This window comes from Sciurus vulgaris, assembly GCF_902686455.1.
Source record: "Sciurus vulgaris genome assembly, chromosome: 12".
NCBI classification, from domain to species: domain Eukaryota; kingdom Metazoa; phylum Chordata; class Mammalia; order Rodentia; family Sciuridae; genus Sciurus; species Sciurus vulgaris.
The window spans coordinates 39,108,857-39,128,710 of NC_136473.1; the positions used below are offsets into that span (position 1 = coordinate 39,108,857).

Below are 19,854 nucleotides of genomic sequence, written 5' to 3' on the forward strand. Positions count from 1 at the left end.
GAGCCTTTTCATTCAGCCAGTAATAGTAACTCTCCAACGCTTCTGCGAGCCACATGAAGAGCACCATCTAGAGACTTAAATTATAGCCACTTTGTTGTGGTTCTGTTCTAAAGCCTACAGTGATTACAGGGATTTTTGAAGAATTTACACAGTTGTCCTTTCCCAACCATGTTAGAAAGAAATGAACTGATGTCATATTGATTTTTCTTTCATTACCCTCCTCTTCTCCCTTTGATTTCTCTTTTCCTTTTCTATCCTCTTTCTCTTCCTTTCCTTTCCCTCTTCCTCCCTTCTTCTCACCTTCTCCTTCCTTTTTGTCATTTCTTACATAAAAATAGTTCAGCAATGCACACCTGTATTCCAGCTGCTTGAGTGGCTGAGGCATGTGGATTGCAAGTCTCAGGCCAGCCTGGGCCTGTCTCAAAGTAAAAAGTAAAATGGATAGGAGATGTAGCTCAGTGGTAGAGTGCCCTTGGTTCAGTCTCTAGTACTGCAAAAACAAAAACAAAATGAAAGAGGACAACAATTAAGTGCTTTAACCTGAGGAAAAAAGTTTTAACCATTAATAAGGGAAATACTTTTATAGACAATTTTATATCATGCTGATGGATGATATAAAAGTCAGTTTCTATATTAAAAATGCCAGAGTACAGTGCACAAAAGGCTGAAGTACCTTTCAAATTGGCATTTTATTCTAAAATACTTATATTAAACTAATTTTAAAATTTTTCAGTGATTTCCTAGGTTAAAGGACTCATTTTAAGTTGTAACTGTAGTGTGTGTATATATATACATATATATGTGTATATATATACACACATAAGTGTAGTGTATATTTAGATATATAAATAAAATAATTTACATATAAATAAATTTAACAATTCAAAATCACAATGCCCAGATTGACAGGTATTGTTGGATGCATTATTCAAACCCAGAGATTGTGTGATGTGGTGTGCCGTATGCTTGTTTTCCATGGCTCTGAAATTTGATTCTGATTTAATCATCTTGGAGTGTTTTCAACTATTTTTGGCAGCTACTGTGAGTAAAAATCTTGACACCTGTTTTGCTTTTACATTAAAACCAAAACAAACATTATAGCTCTCCTAAATAATACAGTTCCTCTAAAAATGTACCATTTTTTGAAAATCCCCTGGGTGCATATTTAAAATGAAGATACCCAGCCTGGGGAGGTAGGATCTCTGTGATCAGCCTGGCAGCTGCATTTCACAATTCTTTGCATCTGATATTTAGGTTCGCTGAACTCTGAAATCATGTCTTTTCATGGGAAAAATTCTCCTAAAGGTGCCCCGTTTCATAACTGATCACCATGAATTTGAAATATTATGAAAAGTTCTTTTACAGGGGACAAATTAGGATTAAGAAATAATATTTCAAATGATAGCAATAGAAAACTTAAGTATTTAGTCATAATTTTCTGCATTATCCTTTAATTATTAGGGGTTAGTGCAGAGAGTCCTGAGAAAGGGCTTTTTCTGTGCTCAATTTCATTTTCCAGGTTGTATCCAGATTTGTTTAACATGGTACTAGCTAAACATGGGTTGTCTTGGGTTCTTGGAAGAGATTTGATTTTCTAAGGCAGAGACTATTCTTTCATCTACTTTGGCCATAACTGTGTACTCTGTTTTGTTTGTCCCTTTTTCCTAATGCTGCTTTCCAATGGGGACCAACGGACAGGAGAGTCTTTGGGCTGTCATGGTGTCTTTTTCACCTTTAATGTCCAATTCTCTGTTTTCTTATTTGACATTTTGCGAGGTTATGAAAAACTAAAAGTTTTTTTTTTTTTTCTTTTTGATGTGTGTGTGTGTTGTGTGTGTGTGTTGTGTGTGTGTGTGTGTGTATTTTCCTTACCACCATTTAGAGCAACTGCGATTCTTTTGTTTATGAGACAGAGTGTTACTTTCTGACTTGTTTTTGTCTGATTTTCTTTCTGGTTTGGTCTTCACTATTATTGGAGAACCTTCCCTTCACTGTCATCAATGGGTCTAGGCCACTCCTCTGTGACAGTAAATTAAGGAATTTCTAAATTTGTCATCAAATAAACATTTGAGAATCACTTCTCTCTGTATGACAATAGCTTGAGACTATAAGGGGCATAATCAAAGACTTCAGGCATAACTGGCTGTGTGCTTAGATTTGAGGTAAGTGTACTTTTGTGTGGGCAAGAAGAAGAAAGTCTTTCCCTTGTACATATTATTGTCTCCTCTTTTGTATCTTTGGTGCTCACGGTGATTTAAGATGTGATAATAAGCGTTTCTTCGGTCATACTTTGATGTAGTTCTGTTGTGACCAAGAATGATGTCAGGCATGTTCTTTTTTGGGTGGTGACCTTGTGAAATGTCTTCCATGGCCTGTTTCTTGTGCATGGTGAAAGAAGTATTGAAGGGAGTAGCCATTACGTTCACTATGAAGAGCATGTATATTTATACTGGGGTCCAGTTATGGCAAAATTTTGTGATGGAGATCATTGGCTTCTGCTTGTTGGTGTTTGTCAGAGTCCAGGCTCCTCTAGGAAGTTTGGCTCTTTCTTCAGAAGAATGTTGGGGAAAATGTTACTTTAAGGGTTACATGGGTGAGCAACGGTTTCCCTGCGCTGGGGAAAAGCTTGAGCAGAGGCATTTCGATTATTCCCCCACCCCACCCCATCCCACCCCACTGATAGCTTTTTAACCTATAAACTGATACAGTTTTTGTGCGTCATGTGTTAATAAAATTATCCCAGTGTTAAAAACAAAACAAAAAGGAAAAAGATCACCCTACCAGACATATATATTGATAATTCCAAAATGTGTTGTAATAAATTTTGCTTTTGAAATATAAGAATGGCAGAACTTTCAGGTAAGGAACATGCCTTAATTTGAAGAGCAGTTTTCTACTTCTGTAAATGTTATTTTTTATTCCATATATAAATCATCATTTTACTTGTTTTGTCATCAATTATTTAAAAAAAAAAAAAAAACAACCCAGTGTTCGACAAAGTGATGGTGGGAGATACCCTCATTATAGGTGGAAAACATCTATACATGCATACTCTAAAAAGGTTTATAGATTTTGTCCCTAGTTATTGATCTTGCTAGTGTGGATGGATGGAAGCCCTCTGTTGTTTGTATGCTGAGGACAGTTAGTGTCTGTACAATTTGTAGAAGAGAATGTAGAACTTTTTTTTTTTTTTTTTAAAGTTACCAGAGATTTAACCCAGGGGCTTTAAAACACTGACCCATATCCCAAGCCTCTTTTATTTTGAAACAGGGTCTCACTAAGTTTCTGAGGCTGATCTTGGAAAAAGCTCCTCCTGCTTTAGCTTCCCAAGTCACAGGCATGTGCAAATGTGCCTGGTCAGAATATATTTTGTATTTCAAATAAAGATTATTCAAATGAATTTATTTAGAGATGTTGAAATGAGTTCTAAGAACCTTATTAAATGACAATGTTAAGGAATGGATTGCTTCATAAATGATAGTGAGATTTAACTGTTTATAGTTGACACTAGTGTTTATTTCTTTGAAGGCTCTCTTTTTCTACTTTTTAATGCATGACCAGGTATGTACCTGGCAGAGAGAGATTTGAGATTTTCTTCTCAAGACTAGAGAACTAAATGGAAGCCTGAGTTTGTCTTAGTCTGCTTTCTGATGCTATAACAGAACACCACAGACTAGGTAATGTATACCAAACAATAGAAATTTATTTGGCTCAAAGTTCTGGAGGTTAGGAGGTCCAAGATTGTGGCACAGCACTGGGCAACAGCCTTTGTGCTGCATTATAACATGAAAGAAGGGCCAAGTGAACCCTGAGAGAAAATCGGGCTGAACTCAACCTTTTTATTAGGCATTTGCTCCTGAGATAATGGCCTTAATCCATTCATGTATATGTGTGTGTGTGTGTGCTGCGGGGGGGTGGGGAGGGGAGGGGAGGGTTGTGCTCCTGACCCTGTCACCTCGCAAATATTCCACCTCTCCATACCATTGAATTTAATGGTGATTAAATTTCAACACAAATATTAGTGGGACATTAAACCATTCTAGGGGTCACTTCCTTTTAGAATGTCCATATCCAAGGGTAGGAATAGTGGGGCAGTTCTTAGGCTAACTTCCTTTAAATCTTTTTTTGGCTGGGGGTGCAATTTTTTCTTTTTTAATTGAGGACTTGGTCCATTTGCAGAAAGTTGTTTTATTTTTAAAAAGGTGTTCTTACTAATATGGACTGATTTCCTAAAGAGGTGCCTTTGAATAGAATTTTCAAAGATGACAAATTTCCTTTAATTCTGAAATATATAGTATCTTAAAATAAACTTGGGTATGTTGTGAAAAGGTAGAAAACAGAAATAAGAAAATTAATGCATAACCTTACAAATAGTGCCTTCCCCAGAACTGTCAAGCTGTAAACTAAAGCAAAACACATGTCTTGAATGAGGGAGGACCTCTGGTAACAAATGTATAACAATTGTGTTCACATTTATGGAATTCAAGTTAATTCTGTGTTTAATGAAAAGCAGTCATCACCAAAATAACTAAGGTGGCCTCATTTTAGCTAAATGGATTATTTTAGTTCTTACTAAACATGTGAAATTAATCTGCATGTGAAAAAGGGATGGACTACTAAATGGGGCTCCCAGAGAAATGTTTAATTTCTGCTTGTTGTTTTGAAATATAAAATGATTGTAGAAATCATGTGCATCAGGTTGTAATCTGCCTTAGAATGTTTTGGTATAAAAAATTTACACCAAGTGTTTTTTATTTATGCAAGTTCTGGCCTCATTTCTGTAAATTTCTATGAATGATGATGTCTGCCTGAGGTTCTACTTATGACCAGCACATTATCTTTTGCTGTTCAGGCAGATCAGGTATGCTCTAACATCATGGAATCTCTATTCCTTGTTTTCTTTTAAGTGAAGTGAATGCAGACATCTTTATCTTTTGGTCTTGGAGAAATGTACATTTTAAAGCAACAATGTTTTCTGCAGGCATGTCTCTTCATGAGCCCTCTCAATTTACAGAAAACACACTAGGGGAATACTTATGACATGTGTTTTTTGTTTTCTTAATCAAAAGGAATAATTTATTTATGCATTCATATGTATCCTCTTGCCTTCTGATGAATATTTGAAGTTGAGATTAAATAGACAAAATATAGTTTCAGCTAGGTGCTCTGGAACACGCCTGTTAATCCCAGATGCTTGGAAGGCTGATGCAGGAGGATCAAAAATTCAAGGGCAGTCTCAGCAATTTAGTAAGACCCTGTCCCAAAATGAGAAAGAAAAAGGACTGGGGTTGTAGCTCAGTGGTAGAGTGTCCCTGTCCTTGAGTTCAATCCCCAGCACCCCACCAAAAAAAAAAAAAAAAAAAAAAAAAAAAAAGCCAAGTGTGGTGATGTATACCCTTCAAAGCCAGTCTTAGCAATTTAACAAGGCCCTAAGCAATTTATTGAGACCCTCTCTTCAAATAAAATATAAGAAGGGCTGGGGATGTTCAGTGGTTCAGTGCCCCTGGGTTCAATTTCTGATACCCAAACAACAAGAACAACAAAAAACGAGTGTCAACCCTTTCTTGAAAAAGATTGAGAATTTTTAAAAACGAGAGCGCTTCAATAATAACAATTTAGAAGACAACATATATAATAATATGCTTGGAAAGATAGTAATGATAGTTAATTTTCAGTTAGTTCAGCCAGTTTACTAAACACCTGTTAAATGCCAGGCATTGTACGAAATGCTGCTATACAAAGTCAAATAAAAGTACATGTGTTGTCGAGGATGTGGGGGAAAATGTACACTCATACTTTGCTGGTGAGAATGCAAATTGGTGCAATTGTTATGGAAAGTGGTATGGAGATTCTTCAGAAAACTTTGGATGGAACCACTATTTGACCCAATTATTCCACTCCTCTGTTTACACCCAAAGGACTTAAAATCAGCATATTACAATTGATGCAGCCACATCAATATTTATAGTAGCTAAACTCACAATAGCTAAACTATGGAACAGACCTAGGTGCCCTTCAACAGATGAATGGATAAAAAATGTGATATATATATATATATATATATATATATATATATATACACATACACATGTATGTACATATATATGTATACACACACACACACACACATATATATATATATATAGAATATTGCTCAGCCTTAAAGAAGAATGAAATTATGGCATTTGCTGGTAAGCGGAGCTGGAGAATATCATGCTAAGTGAAATAAGTCAATCTCAAAAAACCAAAGGCCGAATGTTTTCTCTCATATGCCGATGCTAATTCACAATAAGGTGAGGGGGCAGTGCTAAGAAAGAATAGAATTACTATGGATTAGGTGGAGGAGAGTGAAGAGAGGGTGGGGGTATGGGGGTAGGAACGATAGTAGAATGAATCAGTCATTATTATCCTATGTACATATATAATTATATGACTGGCGGGATTCTACATAATGTACAACCAGAAGAATAAGAAATTATATTCCATCTATATATGATGTATCAAAGTACATTCTACTGTCATGTATAACTAATTAGAACAAATGAAAGTACATGTGGTCCCTGTTTTCTTGGGCAGGGTCATCTATTGTGAAAGTAAAAATTAAACAGTTACAAAAATGAAATGTGCAATTACAGTCAGATAATAGTTTTGAACAAAAGGAATGGTCCTATGAAAGATGTAGCAAAGTACCCTGCCAAAGCCCAGGTTAAAGCAAGGTTTGCCTTGGGAGGGGGTGGGAGGAACGATCAAGTGGAAATGTATGGAGTGTCCGGTGATCAGATGAACATTTGAGAAACGTGAAGAATGAGAGTGGATGGGGAGGCAGGAGATGATGGAGGTTGAACCCAGTGTAGTTTGTGGGTTTGTCACCAACGTATAGAGTTCTTCAAGTTGACCATGTTGGGATGGGAGGTCAGGGTTGAGTATTGACTTTAGCGAGTTTGAGTTCCTTGAAGGTGTCAGGTGGGCACTGAAGCATAGATAATTTAGAGAACCAGCTGCAAATCTGTTAAAACAGCATAAAAATATGGTCTAATTTTAGTAGTAATAATTATGTTGGAAAAAGTTTGAAGGAACAGAATAAAAATATCAATAGTGGTCTTCTCTGAGGGTAGGCTATATGACTAACTGAGGATCTTTTTTTTTTTTTTTTTACTTCCAATTAAAAATTTTTTTCAATACTTCTGCCTAATTCCAATATAAAGAAAGCATTAGACAGTTCTAAATATAGCTTAGAATAGAAACTTCTTAAATTTTAACCTTAGTATGAATTGGCATAGGGAAGGAATGATTTTTAAAAGTTTGATAACCTAGAATCGAAGTAATTTATATAAATAGTCTTCAGTAACTAGATGACTTGATTAATTTCCTCTTAAATGAATTTACTATTTTAGTGAGACTCTAAAGAAGAGAATATTTAAACTAACTGTCAAGTGGAACACTAGTAGCTAATTAATTTCAAAAATATTATTTCCTAACATTAAAACAAACATTTATGGGTACTGGTTTGCCCACATTTCTTCCTTTTTGCAGTAGAGGTGGTAGTGATAGGGAATCTGGTAGGCAGTCAAGTGCCAAGAAGGGTAAAGACCCCTCATAAGCAGTATGGGCACAGCCTGTGCAGTGTTGACTGGCCCTTAACCTACCAGTGAGTCAGGAGAAGTGGGGCAGAGAGTCTAGCTTGCATTTTCAGTTATATTAATCATAGGTGGGATAACTTGGTTTGCTGCACTTGACTTTTGTGTTGCTTCATAAACCCAGGGCTTCTTGTGCAGTGGAATCTGGAGCCTCACTGTCTGCATTTGAATTCTGGTTCTGTGACTTCTTTACTTAATGAGCCTGGGAAGATGACTGAACCTCTCTAGCCTCAGTTTTCCCATATATAAATGGGAAATGATTGTACCTACTTGTGAAGTTGTTTTAAATTGAAGATTAAGCCTGTTAATGTTTTAGCGTTGTCTTGGCAAAATTAATTAATTGTCGTTGCCATTGGCTGTCCCTGTCACAGCTACTCTACCACCAGTGTCAAATGAGGCTATTCATTCCTGAAATACCAGCTTGTAAGGATTTGAAAACAAGTAAATAAACAACTAAACCAGACTCTAAGGCATTTGTTTTGCACAGACAATAAATTTAAATAGCTTATTTTTACATTTCTATCAATTTGAAGAGAACATGGCTTACAAGTGGTACTCAGCAATAGTTGTTGGAAGAAAAGCATAATTTGCTTTCTGTATCCTTAGACTTTGAGAGTTCCTAGTATTACCATCAGTATGTTTATTTTCCGGAAACAGAAAAAAAGCAGAGGCGGACATGGAGGTTCATACCTTTATTCTGGCAATTTAGGAGGCTGAGACAAGTTCCAGTCAAGTCTCAGTCACCTAACAAGACCCTTTCTCAAAATAAAAATAGAAAAGGGCTGGAGGTGTAGTTCAGTGATAGAGTCCCCTGAGTTCAATGCTTAGTAACAAACAAATGAGAAAGAGCCCAGTTTTATATTTTGAGTATTTGGTATTTGGGACTACACAAAGAATGTATCATTATCTCCCACCATCCCTACCTCCTTACATCCTCAAAAGCCATCCATAGTAACATCCTTCCGAAAGAGAGAGAGAGCACACAGAGAACAGAGATGACAGTTGACTCTTAATTTCTTCTTAATAAACATTATCTGGATAATTCAGAGGAAGTAATTTTAAATTATAAAAAGATCACATCATTTACAGAAGAATTGAAATCATAATAGAAAGTAACATTCCCCCCGACCCACCTTCTGGATTTTACAGGAAAAGAAGAGGAAAATTAGATACTGGACTCTTTGGTTCTCCTTTAAATGCAGAGTAAGTCAGCTTATAACTAAGAAATGTTTTGACTGCATGTGCTACCCTCTGTGTTAGGTTATACTCACACTTTGTATTAACCTGCAACACAAATGATAGCAACCACATTTTAAACCTGTTTCCTAGGTTTTGAGGTCTATTTCTACTTCTTTGCGTTTCTTCCTGCCCCTGAATAATAAGTATTCTAATTATTGAGTAAGGTTGGAGAAAGAAGCTAGCTTGCCTAGTAAAAAAAAAAGTGTATTTTTAGCTATATTTCTTTATGTCTTCTTATATGACATTTGTTAAACTGTCAAGAGCTTACTGTCATGTATAATTGTACCACAAGTTATATTTATTGGTGCCCATTGTTCATATTATTAAATTTAAATTATAGAGTTTGAGGAAAGGTTAAGCAGGTCTTCCAAATTCGGTCCTTCCAACATTTGTTTAATAAAAAATTATTCAGTCCTTAATATATTTGAGAAATAGTGAGACGTGCTGAGGATGAACCAGTGAGCAGCATCAGGGAATTTCCTGAAAAACAGAGCTCCCTTTAGGAATGCATACTAGGAAGGAAGTGAGAGTGGGATGTGATAGATGACAGAGGGGCAGGTGACAGTTTGGAGTGGTTGGAAAGAACCTCTCCCAGGAGACAGGTCGACTGGAATTTGGATTGGAAGGAACCAGACCTGGGAACAGCTGGGGCAGAGCAGCACAGGCAGAGGGAACAGCAGGTATGAAACCCTGGAGTGGAAGAACGGTTGATGTGTTTATGGGTCAAAAGGGAACCAGTGTGACTGGATGCAGTGAGCCACGGGAGAGGGAGGAGGCAGGGTTGAGAGCAGGGAGGACATCAGAGACTATCCTGAGGATTTTGAGATCTGTGGAGTGACATCATCAGATGTATATTTTCAGAAACTTGTGAGAAGATGGGCAAGAGAAGGGAACAAGACAATGAAGACATGATGGCAGCTGAGACCAAAGTAGAGTTGGGGGGGAAAATGTATGAGTTGACATATGTTTGGAATTGAAATTTCCAGCATTTCAGACTGTGAGGAATGAGAGAAGGGATTAAAGATGACTCTTTAGTGTTCTAAGCAGAAGAAATGGAGAAGGGGATTTAGAGGTTCCATTTACTTGGATGAAGAAGACTTAAGGAAGGGAAAAAGGATTCAAGGTCAGGTCAGGCCTGTTGGCACATTTGGCTGATTTTGAAATACTTATGAGACATCTGATAGAGATGTCAAGTAGGTCATTGGACTTGTAAATCTGAAGACCAAGGAAGAGATTAGAGTTGGAGACTCTAATGGTATTTACAGACATGTGACAAATAGCATTTTCATGTGGCAAAAATTGCAGTCATTCCAACCTAATCATCTTTTTTGGTTCTTTTGATGGTCCACACCCTTGACTTAATACTAGCCCTTGACTATGAAGGAAAATATGAATGAGTAAGTTTTAATTAGGAAATACAGATAAAATATTCTCCTGCCTCAAAATATGTGAATGAGAGTAAAATGAAATCTAGATTTTTTTTCGGGGGGAAGCTGAATTTGAAATACTGTAAAGAGATAATTAAGACAGGCTATGCCTTTGACTTGAGACAGTAGTGATATTCTTTCTAAAATATATTCTGAAAATCACATTCTGTAAGCCACTAGAAATTTATGACTTAAAACCAGTTAATGTTAGAATGGCAAGCACTTAACTAACAGGAGAAACTTATTTAATATATTAAAAGCACACTGTGTGTGTGTGTGTGTGTGTGTGTGTGTGTGTTTATGTATGTGCATGCATACATATGTGCATACTTTTTTGGGGGACCAGGGTACTAGGTATTGAACCCAAGGGTGCTTAATCACTGAGCCACATCCCCATCCTTTTTTATTTTGATACAGGGCCTCACTAAGTTGCTTAGGGACTTGCTAAGTTAAAAGCACATAGTTTAAATGTGGAAATTGACCTACAGTGAGGGAATTATAGAGTCCATAAGAATTCTGAAGTTCTTTATATCTTAGTGTGTCACTTAGAGCTTGACTTATTTTCTCGCAAAACAATTCTAAGAGATACTTCCTTCCAAAGGGCCAGTCAGATGATGAACATCTACTCTCCAGGCATTTGTTATTTAGCACTAATGTGCAGTGTCAGTGATATCTCAGTTGCTAGGAACCTGAGATATAAAGAAAATGATGCTGCTATGGGATGCACTTGAATTTCCATAGCAGAATAATTTTCTTTATCTTAGCTGGTGTCTATTTATATTCTATTCCAAGCAGACCTTTAGATATTGATGTGAATAGAGAACATTTACTTTTAGGGATTCATTGTAAAGGGAAAATGATATTGCTAACAAAATATTTTCAGCTACAATGATTTTGCCCCATAATGATGAGGCTATGTCTTGCATCTATTTTTTCATAGTATAATTTAATTCCAAGTGCTTTTAAAGTAAGAAATGTTCCATATGTAGGTGGGAATATTCAGACTGGGAATATTAGGAGTTACCTTCTGGTAAGCCTTCAGATGAAAAATGCTTCCTGTTCGCCATGGTTCTGCTGTCCCTTCCTCCCAGAAAGATAGTCTTGAATATTCTGCCTTCAAAGAACACAATTGACAACTGCTTCTGTCACTACCTTTGTGAATAATTTTATTTGTTTTCTTTTTCCAATCTGTGGCATAGCAATACTTTGGTTAAATACAATGCAAAAGAATTGCTGGGAAAAGTTGGCTTTGGTTTGCATGCTCTTATTCCATCTATTATTAGAATCAGCAGACATAATATTACTCTGTCATGTTGCTGTGTTTCCAAAAGCTTACTGTTTCTGTACTTCATTGTAGACTGGGACCACACTTGGAGCAGTGCTGTAGTATAAAACTCTTTGCTAAACACTGTCATCTTTAAATTTCCTATGTTTGTATTATGCATCAGCTTTGTATTTCTGGTAAAAGCTAATATTTGGTTTTGTAGTTTTTTCAGTTATGTGGTTTTTTTAATGATTGCTATGTGTTTTTTAAATAATTGTCTCTTGTTGAAGAATGAATACTTAGGATTAGTAGCTAAATTAAGAAAATATTACTTCGAATGTATTTCCTTTCAACCATTTGGTTTGAGTGTTTCCTAAAGTATTGAATTTTATGTGACTGTATTATGAATAGTATTAATTGTACTGTGAATATTCATAAAATCCTATATTTTTGTTGATGTATTTCTATATTTCTCAGCCCCCCCACCCACCCAACACACACACACACACACACACACACACGCACGCACGCACGCACGCACGCACACACTTTCTTTTGGGACAGGATCTTGCTAAGCTGCTGAGGCTGGCTTGGAACTTGTGATTTTCCTGCCTCAACCTTCTGAGTCACTGGGATGACTGGCATGGGCCATAGCTCCTGGCTTTCTCATGTCTTTAAAAACAAACTTCTTCTTCTTCTTCTTCTTTTCTTTTTTCGACTGGTGCTGCAGATGGAACTCTGCCCTCAGATGTGGGAGGCAAGCACTCTACCACTGAGCTACACCCTAGTCCTTAGGTCTCATTTGCTGAATGTCCCTCACATTCAACATCAGTTCACCTAGACCTGAGATAAGATATGGAAAGGGCATAATAACACCCTTCCTCCCCTTTCTGGGACAGATGAAGGGTGTCCTAGACTCCTAATGAATAATGTTTCGTACTTTGTTCTCTATTTTTCTGAGTAAAACCGGTGCATTTGAGCATCTGATCATCCAATTTCTCATTCACTGGAAGAAGAGTGGACACGCAGCTGGGCACAGTGGCACACACCTGTAATCCCAGTGACTTGGAGGCAGGAGGTTTGCAAGTTTGAAGCCAGCCTCAGCAACTTAGCAAGACCCTGTCTGAAAATAAAAATACATAAGTAAATAAAAAGGGCTGGGGAAGTAGCTCAGTGATAGAGTGCTTCTGGGATAATCCCCAGTATCTCCCCCCACCACCAAAAAAGAAAAAGTGTTAACAGAACTTAACCAAACAGTCAGGCTAAGAGGACTTATGTTTTTAAGTAGGAGTTGTGATTGTGTCTGTCTTGGAGCCAGCTGGCCTGCTGTCTGTTTTGACAAGGAATGAGTTAAAGAAACCTCTTTGAACCTGACGTATTTATTCACACCCTGCTGACTCCAAGCGTGTTGCTACACCCTGTTTTACTCTTGACAAACTACTCCAGGCTTGTTTAACTGGTGAAGGTTGTTTTAATTTGGTGTGGAGGAGCCTAAACCTGGTCTCTGTGGAGATCTTAGAGTTGATGTTGCCATATGCAAAGTCTGTGCTGTCCATTGAGGATTACTTAATGTGGAATGGGCTCTGTCTTCTATTTCCTGAGTATTCTTAGGTGGTTATCCTTTCCTGAGGACTGAGCAAAAAACATAGGCCATATAGTTGGGTTTTGCATACTGTTTGAGGAGGGGATCATTTTACTTTGTAATTAGTTTTGAAACTTGGGACATTGTGGATGTTGCCTTTCTGATGGATCAAGATGGCAGACAGGCTGAAGAGGAAGCCGGCAGGGAGGTATTACTCTTTTTCTGGTGTCTCTAGGAAGGACTCGGTGAAGGCACTGAGGTTTTCAAGGTCCTTGAATCTCAAAAGAGCCACATCAGAAATCAGCAAAAGGCAGGTTGGTACAGAAATTTCCGACCCCTTTACATTTTCTTTGGAGTTGAAAGTAATATTGTTCTTCATTTTTTTCCATAATACTCTTTTGGAAAAGTTCCTTGATTAGTTTGAACATGTTATAGCTTTGAAATCATATTTTCTGTGCCATTAATCTATTTGTAGAAACTCACTATTCATTTGTGTATTTATTCATTTATTATAAGGATGTTATACATGTCTCAATACTAACATCTGTCATGTTAGATTTTGAGTACTAATATGCAATATTCTGATAAAACATGGTTTTAATGAAGAACTTTGTTATCCAGTTTAAAAGGATAAGCTTGACTTTTATGCAGAAACAAATTATTAGAATAAAAGGAATTTAGTTTTGCTTCATTTATGTGTAGAATACATAAATTTTAAACTGTTCAGATAATACATAATTTATTTTTAATACTATTGTCTATTAAAATTATATTCTTTCTACACTTTAGATTATGTAGAGGGAAATGAGAGGGAGGAGGGGGTGGAGGTATGAAAGATGGTGGAATGAGACAGACATTATTACCCTGTGTACATACATGTATGATTACATGAATGGTATGAATGTACATTGTGCACAACCATAGAAACAAAAAGTTGTATCCTGTTTGTGTACAATGAATCAAAATGCAGTCTGTAAAAATAAAAAAAATTATATTCCTTTTCTTATCATTAATACTTCTGGAAATATTTTGTAGTTATCAAACACAAATAATAGATTCTAGTAAAAATAATCTCACATATACAAATGTGAATCCCTGCCCCCCCCCCCCCCAAACACACCTTTACAGTTTATTTTTGGGTGAATGCTATGGTTTATGTATGCCCTCCAGTGGTCTTTTGATAGAATAGTTGTTTTTCAGTTGTGAAACCATGGTATTTATGTCTCTGCCAGGAAAATTGTGTCTTCTTCTAGTAATTAAAATTCAACTTAAAACAGTGGTATGGATTCTAGCTAGTTTATGAATGATATTTGTTTTGGGAATATTTGTCTAAATGGTGTAGAGAAGTGGCCACAATATGACTGTGTATCAATGCTACATATATTTTGGTCCTTGCATGTCAACTACATCTTAAGTAGCTTTAGTCTTCACCCCCTCATTTTCCTTATTATCACAGAGAACCTTGACATATTTATTGGAAATAAAGTCTGAGATAGGCTGAATCTCTGATCATTTTATAAATAATGTTTTGCCTCTAGGACAAATCACAACTATAATACACCTTGCTGGTTAAACTTTTTCAGCAATCCTGATTTTTATTTTTGGTACTGGGAATTTAACCCAGGAGCAATTTACCACTGAACTACATCCCCAGTCACTTTTATTTTTTATTTTGAGACAGGGCCTCACTAAGTTGTTTAGGGCCTTGTTAAGTTGCTGAGGCTGGTCTTGAACTTTAGTCTTTTTGTCTCAGCCTCTGGAGTTGTTGGGATTATAAATGTGCCACCAGGCAGCAATCCTGATTTATTTCAATGTGAAAATGTTGTGTTCAGATTAATGTAATTGGAGCAAAAGCATGTAGTAAAACCTGCTTTTATGAAATTCAAACTTCTGTGTAGAGTTCTAGAAAATAATACCACATAGGAATAAGGAAATTAAAGTAATACCTGAAAGCATTGTTGTTGATTCAGTTGGCAAAATCTTTTCCCTTTTAAAGAAGCAATGAGTTCAAAACTGTTCTTGAAGCTGAAGGTGGGGGCCTGTGTGTTGGTATTTGACACATGAGAGTTGAAATATGAGTGCCTTCTTTGTCCTTAAGGAGTTTGTGGCATTGTTTATAAAAGAGGGTGTTGACCTGTAGTTCTCTGCCAAAATCCAATTTGTTTAATTAAATTCTGTGAAGCATTTCTAACTTCCTGCCCTAAACTGCTTTTAATTGCTTGAAGTTCCATTGGTGGTAATAACAGTGATGGTGTTCAGCTCTTGTAAACATGCTTTCAAATTATTAAGTTCCAACCTCTTCTGTAAAATGATATGTTTTCCACCTTAAAATGAGATGTGGCTTTTGAGAGGATGCATAGGGACATTGGTAGTACAGGTGAAGAGCTTGTCCTATGCAGAGTTCCTAGGCCATTTTCTTTATGGCAGTATATAACACTGATGTAAAAGAAAAACATTTTCTTTTTTCCTCAAGTAGGAAACACCCCCTTTTCAGAGTATTGTTTCTCTGCTACAAACCAGTATGTGACATTTAAGCAGCATATGATTTCAGTTTTGTGCATCACTTTGAGGAAAAATTTCCATAAAAGCCATAAGTTAAAAATCAGTGTTTTGTATACTTTCCCTGGGGGAAGGAGATGTAGTTAGAACAAGAGCATAATCATCCCTCAGAGACTTGTCAAGAGAATTGAGATCATGTATTATATGGAACAGGGGGAGGGGAGGAGGATACCAAGAAAACTGAAATATTGTATATTTGGTAGTTCTTTAGACTCATTAGGTAAGGGATTCAATTATAGTGAGCAAGATTGAAATTCGTACCTCAACAAAAATAGAACATGGCTTTAAGTGTTCTATAGGTTTAAATTTGTACATCAGGTTACATGCATGAGCCAGTCATGGATTCAAGGCATTTACTTTCACACCTAGATTGTGATTACTTATCTGTGTATAGATATACACAGATTTGCTTGTGTGCTGACTTCTATATCTCCATTATACAGGAAATCACAATCTCAGTGTAGAAGCCTGCAGAATGATACATGCTGATAAGGTTTCCTAAAAGTGGAACAACAGTGCAGTGGCGCATGCCTGTGATCCCAGTGACTTGGTAGACTGAGCCAGGAGAATTAGGAGTTTGAGACTAGCCTCAGAAATATAGTGAAAACCTCAGGAACTTATCAAGATCTTGCCTCAAAATAAAAAATATAAAGGGCTGGGATGTAGCTCACTGTACCAAAAACAAAATTAAACAATGGTGAAATAACAGTGTTGATAACTCGGAAAGTTAGATGATTTTTAAAATTAAAAAGAGAGATTTTAAAGATAGGTGTGCTGTCTTATAATTTCCCACGTATTATGAAAAGTGGCGTGCAGTAGAGTTATAGTTAATTGGAATTTAGTTTTGTACACACAGAGTTGTATTTTTATACCAGTCATTTTCTCCACAGTTGACAATGCCACTTCTTGTTAATGAGCAAATGCAGATATGTCTAGGATAATTTGAAGTGCAATTTTGTCATAAATACTAAAACACATATGTTCTGTTTAAGTGTTGTGTTAGAAAACTTGGTAAGAATATATATTGAATTAGGAATATACCTCTTCTGTTTCATAAAGTGGTTGTATTCGAGGCTCAATCCCCTGCCCCCTGTAGAAAGAGAATATATTAGATTCCTAAATAGAAAGCAGAATGTGAAAGTGTAGATAACCAGTAAAAGTGGTCCCCCCCCCCTTTCATTATCAGAGTAGTCTCCTAATCATAACAGAAAAGGTGGTATTGGCTATTAATGCCACACAGACCTAAAGGAGAAACATGGTTTTATCCTTCACACCCAAAATGCTCTTGGTTAAGTTTTGCAAAGTCCATCTAATTCTGTGACAAGGGGAATTGATAAAATTAGAAAAGTATTCATATTCATCTCGGAAAGAATAATATTAAGTATTTATCAGCTTAGAAGCCAACGAGACCAAGGACTGAGTGATATCACACATGTAACCATTCACACAATAGAATAGAGTTTCCAAGGTGTGTTCCACAAATATCTTAATAAAAGGTTAAACAAAGTTAGACTTCCTAATTAGGGGACATGTTAGAGCTTAAGGAGGCTCTAGGAGAAAAAAATAGGTGCAGTTTTTCTAAAACTTATTTGACTAGTGGTCACTGGCTTCACAGGCTATTTGGGGGACTGGTATTTCATGAATAGTGCTTTGGGAGATGTGGAGGAGATGGGGTGGGCAAAAGCACAGGGGCAAGAAGTTGCCTGACCTGCCTGGGGACCAGCTGGTGCTCATGGTGAAATGTGTTCTCTATGAGCTTAATACTAAAATATAGATATTAATTTCTTGTTACTCTTGTGTTGTGAAAGTTTTGTATTCTTCCTTAGCAATTCGTGAGTTCTAAATTTAAATGCAGTTCATATTTTCAAGGATAGCTTCTAATTTGTTATATATTTAACTTTACCTTATGTAATCAGATGAAAATGTATATACAGCAGTACTCAAAATATTAGTTTAAAGCACAAACTAGAAACATACCTTAAGTATTTGCTGCCTGCATATTACTTCACACAAATAAGCTTTTTTCCAAAAACAAGCTATCCTCAGATTGAGGGGTTTCCAATTGGAGTGAAGTAGGCTCACCTGTTATTTTTAGAGAAATGTTATTGTTGAAGTGTTTTGGGCATTAATTGTACTCCCAGTTCTCCACTGACATTTCTTTATTAAGATGGCTTGGTCTGAAATGGAAGCTAAGTTTAAACTAAGCTGAGATACTTGGAGTTTAAGAATAGAATATTCCAGAGCATTGAGCATGTAGATATTAATGGAAAATGGAAATATGTGAAGGTGAGAGAGAGGATGAAATGAAAAAAAAAAAAAAAATGAGTGTTTAATCCAGCAAGGTCTTCCGCTTTTCTCTTATTCCATATCTGTTGCTTCAGATAGAAATTTTGCCACATCCTAATACTAACTAAAGCAGGCCTTGGTTTCCAAAGTACAGAAGGACCAGTATGGGACCTCTGTGGTTTTTAATTAAGAAAAACAAAACAAAACAACTTAGGTCTTGTAATTCTGAGGATCAATATAATTTGTTTGAAGGGCAATGTTTCTTCTACAAACTACAAGGACTGTGCTTATTAATACAAACTTTTTTTTTTCCTTAAAAATCAGTAAGCTAAATTCCTGCCTTTTTTATTTGTTATTTTGAGAGAGGCTCTTGCTAAGTTGCTGAGGATCTTCCTAAGTTTTTGAGGCTGGCCTCCAGCTTGTCATTCTCCTGTGACACTGGGATAACAGGTGTGTGCCACCACACCCGGTTTTAAAACAAAATGGATTTAATACAAGTTGATTGAATAGGGAATACAGCGTATATGATGAACTGGCTAAACATGATTGCAATGAGGAACTGTTTCTGTAAAATTAAAAAATGACTGAGCATGCCATGAGGGAACATGTAGTTGCTTGGTTAGCATGAACGAGTGATCAGCTGGTGGTAAATTTTTTGTTTACCTTTTTTTGGTTGTGAACTAAGTGCACTGCAATTTATGTTAATTTTGCTTCAGAGGCTTCAGTTTGATACTTGATTGTAAAGGCAGGAAAGAGATAAAACTATGCATAATAATATGTAACCAAATTCAGGACTTGTCCCTGATATGTAGATCTTAAGTTGTACTTTTTGAGTTGTGAAATACGTTTTTGAAATTCATGATCTTAAAAAAAAAAAAAAAAAAAAAAAGAAATTCATGATCTTCTTTTTCACTTTAGGAATACCACTTCTGAATTCTTATAGAAGTGCAAACTATGCCGTTAATGCCAATCTTTGTAATAGATGGGACAGTGACATTAACTCTTATGAGAATCAATTCTCTGGGTTTTGGAAATACATATAATTTTATTTGGGGAAGAATTTAAACATAAAATGAGCATTGAATACAGTTTAATCAAGCTCTTTCAGCTTGTTTCAGTTTCTACTTATTCCAGTGTTTAAATTTGTCTTGTAACATTGTATGGTACTTGTATACCCATAGTATTTTTCTTGATTTTTAATTTTCTTCTGGAGTTTAAAATATGTATTACTGTGATGCATATGGTAAAGATTTTTAGTTTTTTACTGCTATATTTTATTTATTTTTTTGAGATGTAGTCTCACTGTTTCCCAGTCTAGTCTTAAATTCCAGAGGTTAAATGATCTTCCTGCCTCAACCTCCCAAATACTGAAGCTATAGCCGCGCCTCCCTAAACCCAGATTTGCTTCTGTATTTTAATATGACGCCAAACAACCTTAAAACTCTTATTTTTTAGAAAATAAGGTTTGAACATTATAGAAGAGATTAATATATTACTTGAGGAAGAAGCTTTAAGTTTATCCTCTTTCAAGTTTTACTCACATTTTTTTTTTAACCCTATCTAAATTGGCAGTTTAGATAGTTTGAATATCTATACATGAATTTGAGTTCCCTGACTTAAACTACTTCTTAGGGAGTGTACACAGTGGCATATACCTATAGGAGGATCTCAAGTATAAGGCCAGCCTCAGCAATGTAGTGAGATCCTAAAGCAATTTAGTGAGAACCTGTCTCAAAATAAAAAGGAGATGTGGTTCAGTGGTTAAGAGCCCTTGAGATAAATCCCTAGTAATACAAAAACAAATAAACAAAACCAATACTATTAATTGGGGGTTTTTCTATTTTTATTCTTCTTTTTTTT

General features: G+C 36.1%; 1 protein-coding gene across 32 annotated transcripts in view; it reads left to right on the forward strand.

Annotated features, from left to right (window-relative positions):
• PARD3 (par-3 family cell polarity regulator) overlaps window positions 1–19,854 on the forward strand; it is a 685,332-nt gene that overhangs the window by 109,570 nt on the left and 555,908 nt on the right. The window contains exon 1 of one of the 32 annotated variants that reach the window (XM_079107648.1): window positions 12,363–13,463. The exons of the other annotated variants lie outside the window; for them this stretch is intronic. Within the exon in view, the coding sequence (XP_078963774.1) occupies window positions 13,323–13,463 (141 nt within the window). The 5' untranslated portion in view covers window positions 12,363–13,322. Of the gene's footprint in view, window positions 1–12,362; window positions 13,464–19,854 lie in introns of those variants that run through there. 32 annotated transcript variants of the gene reach the window in all.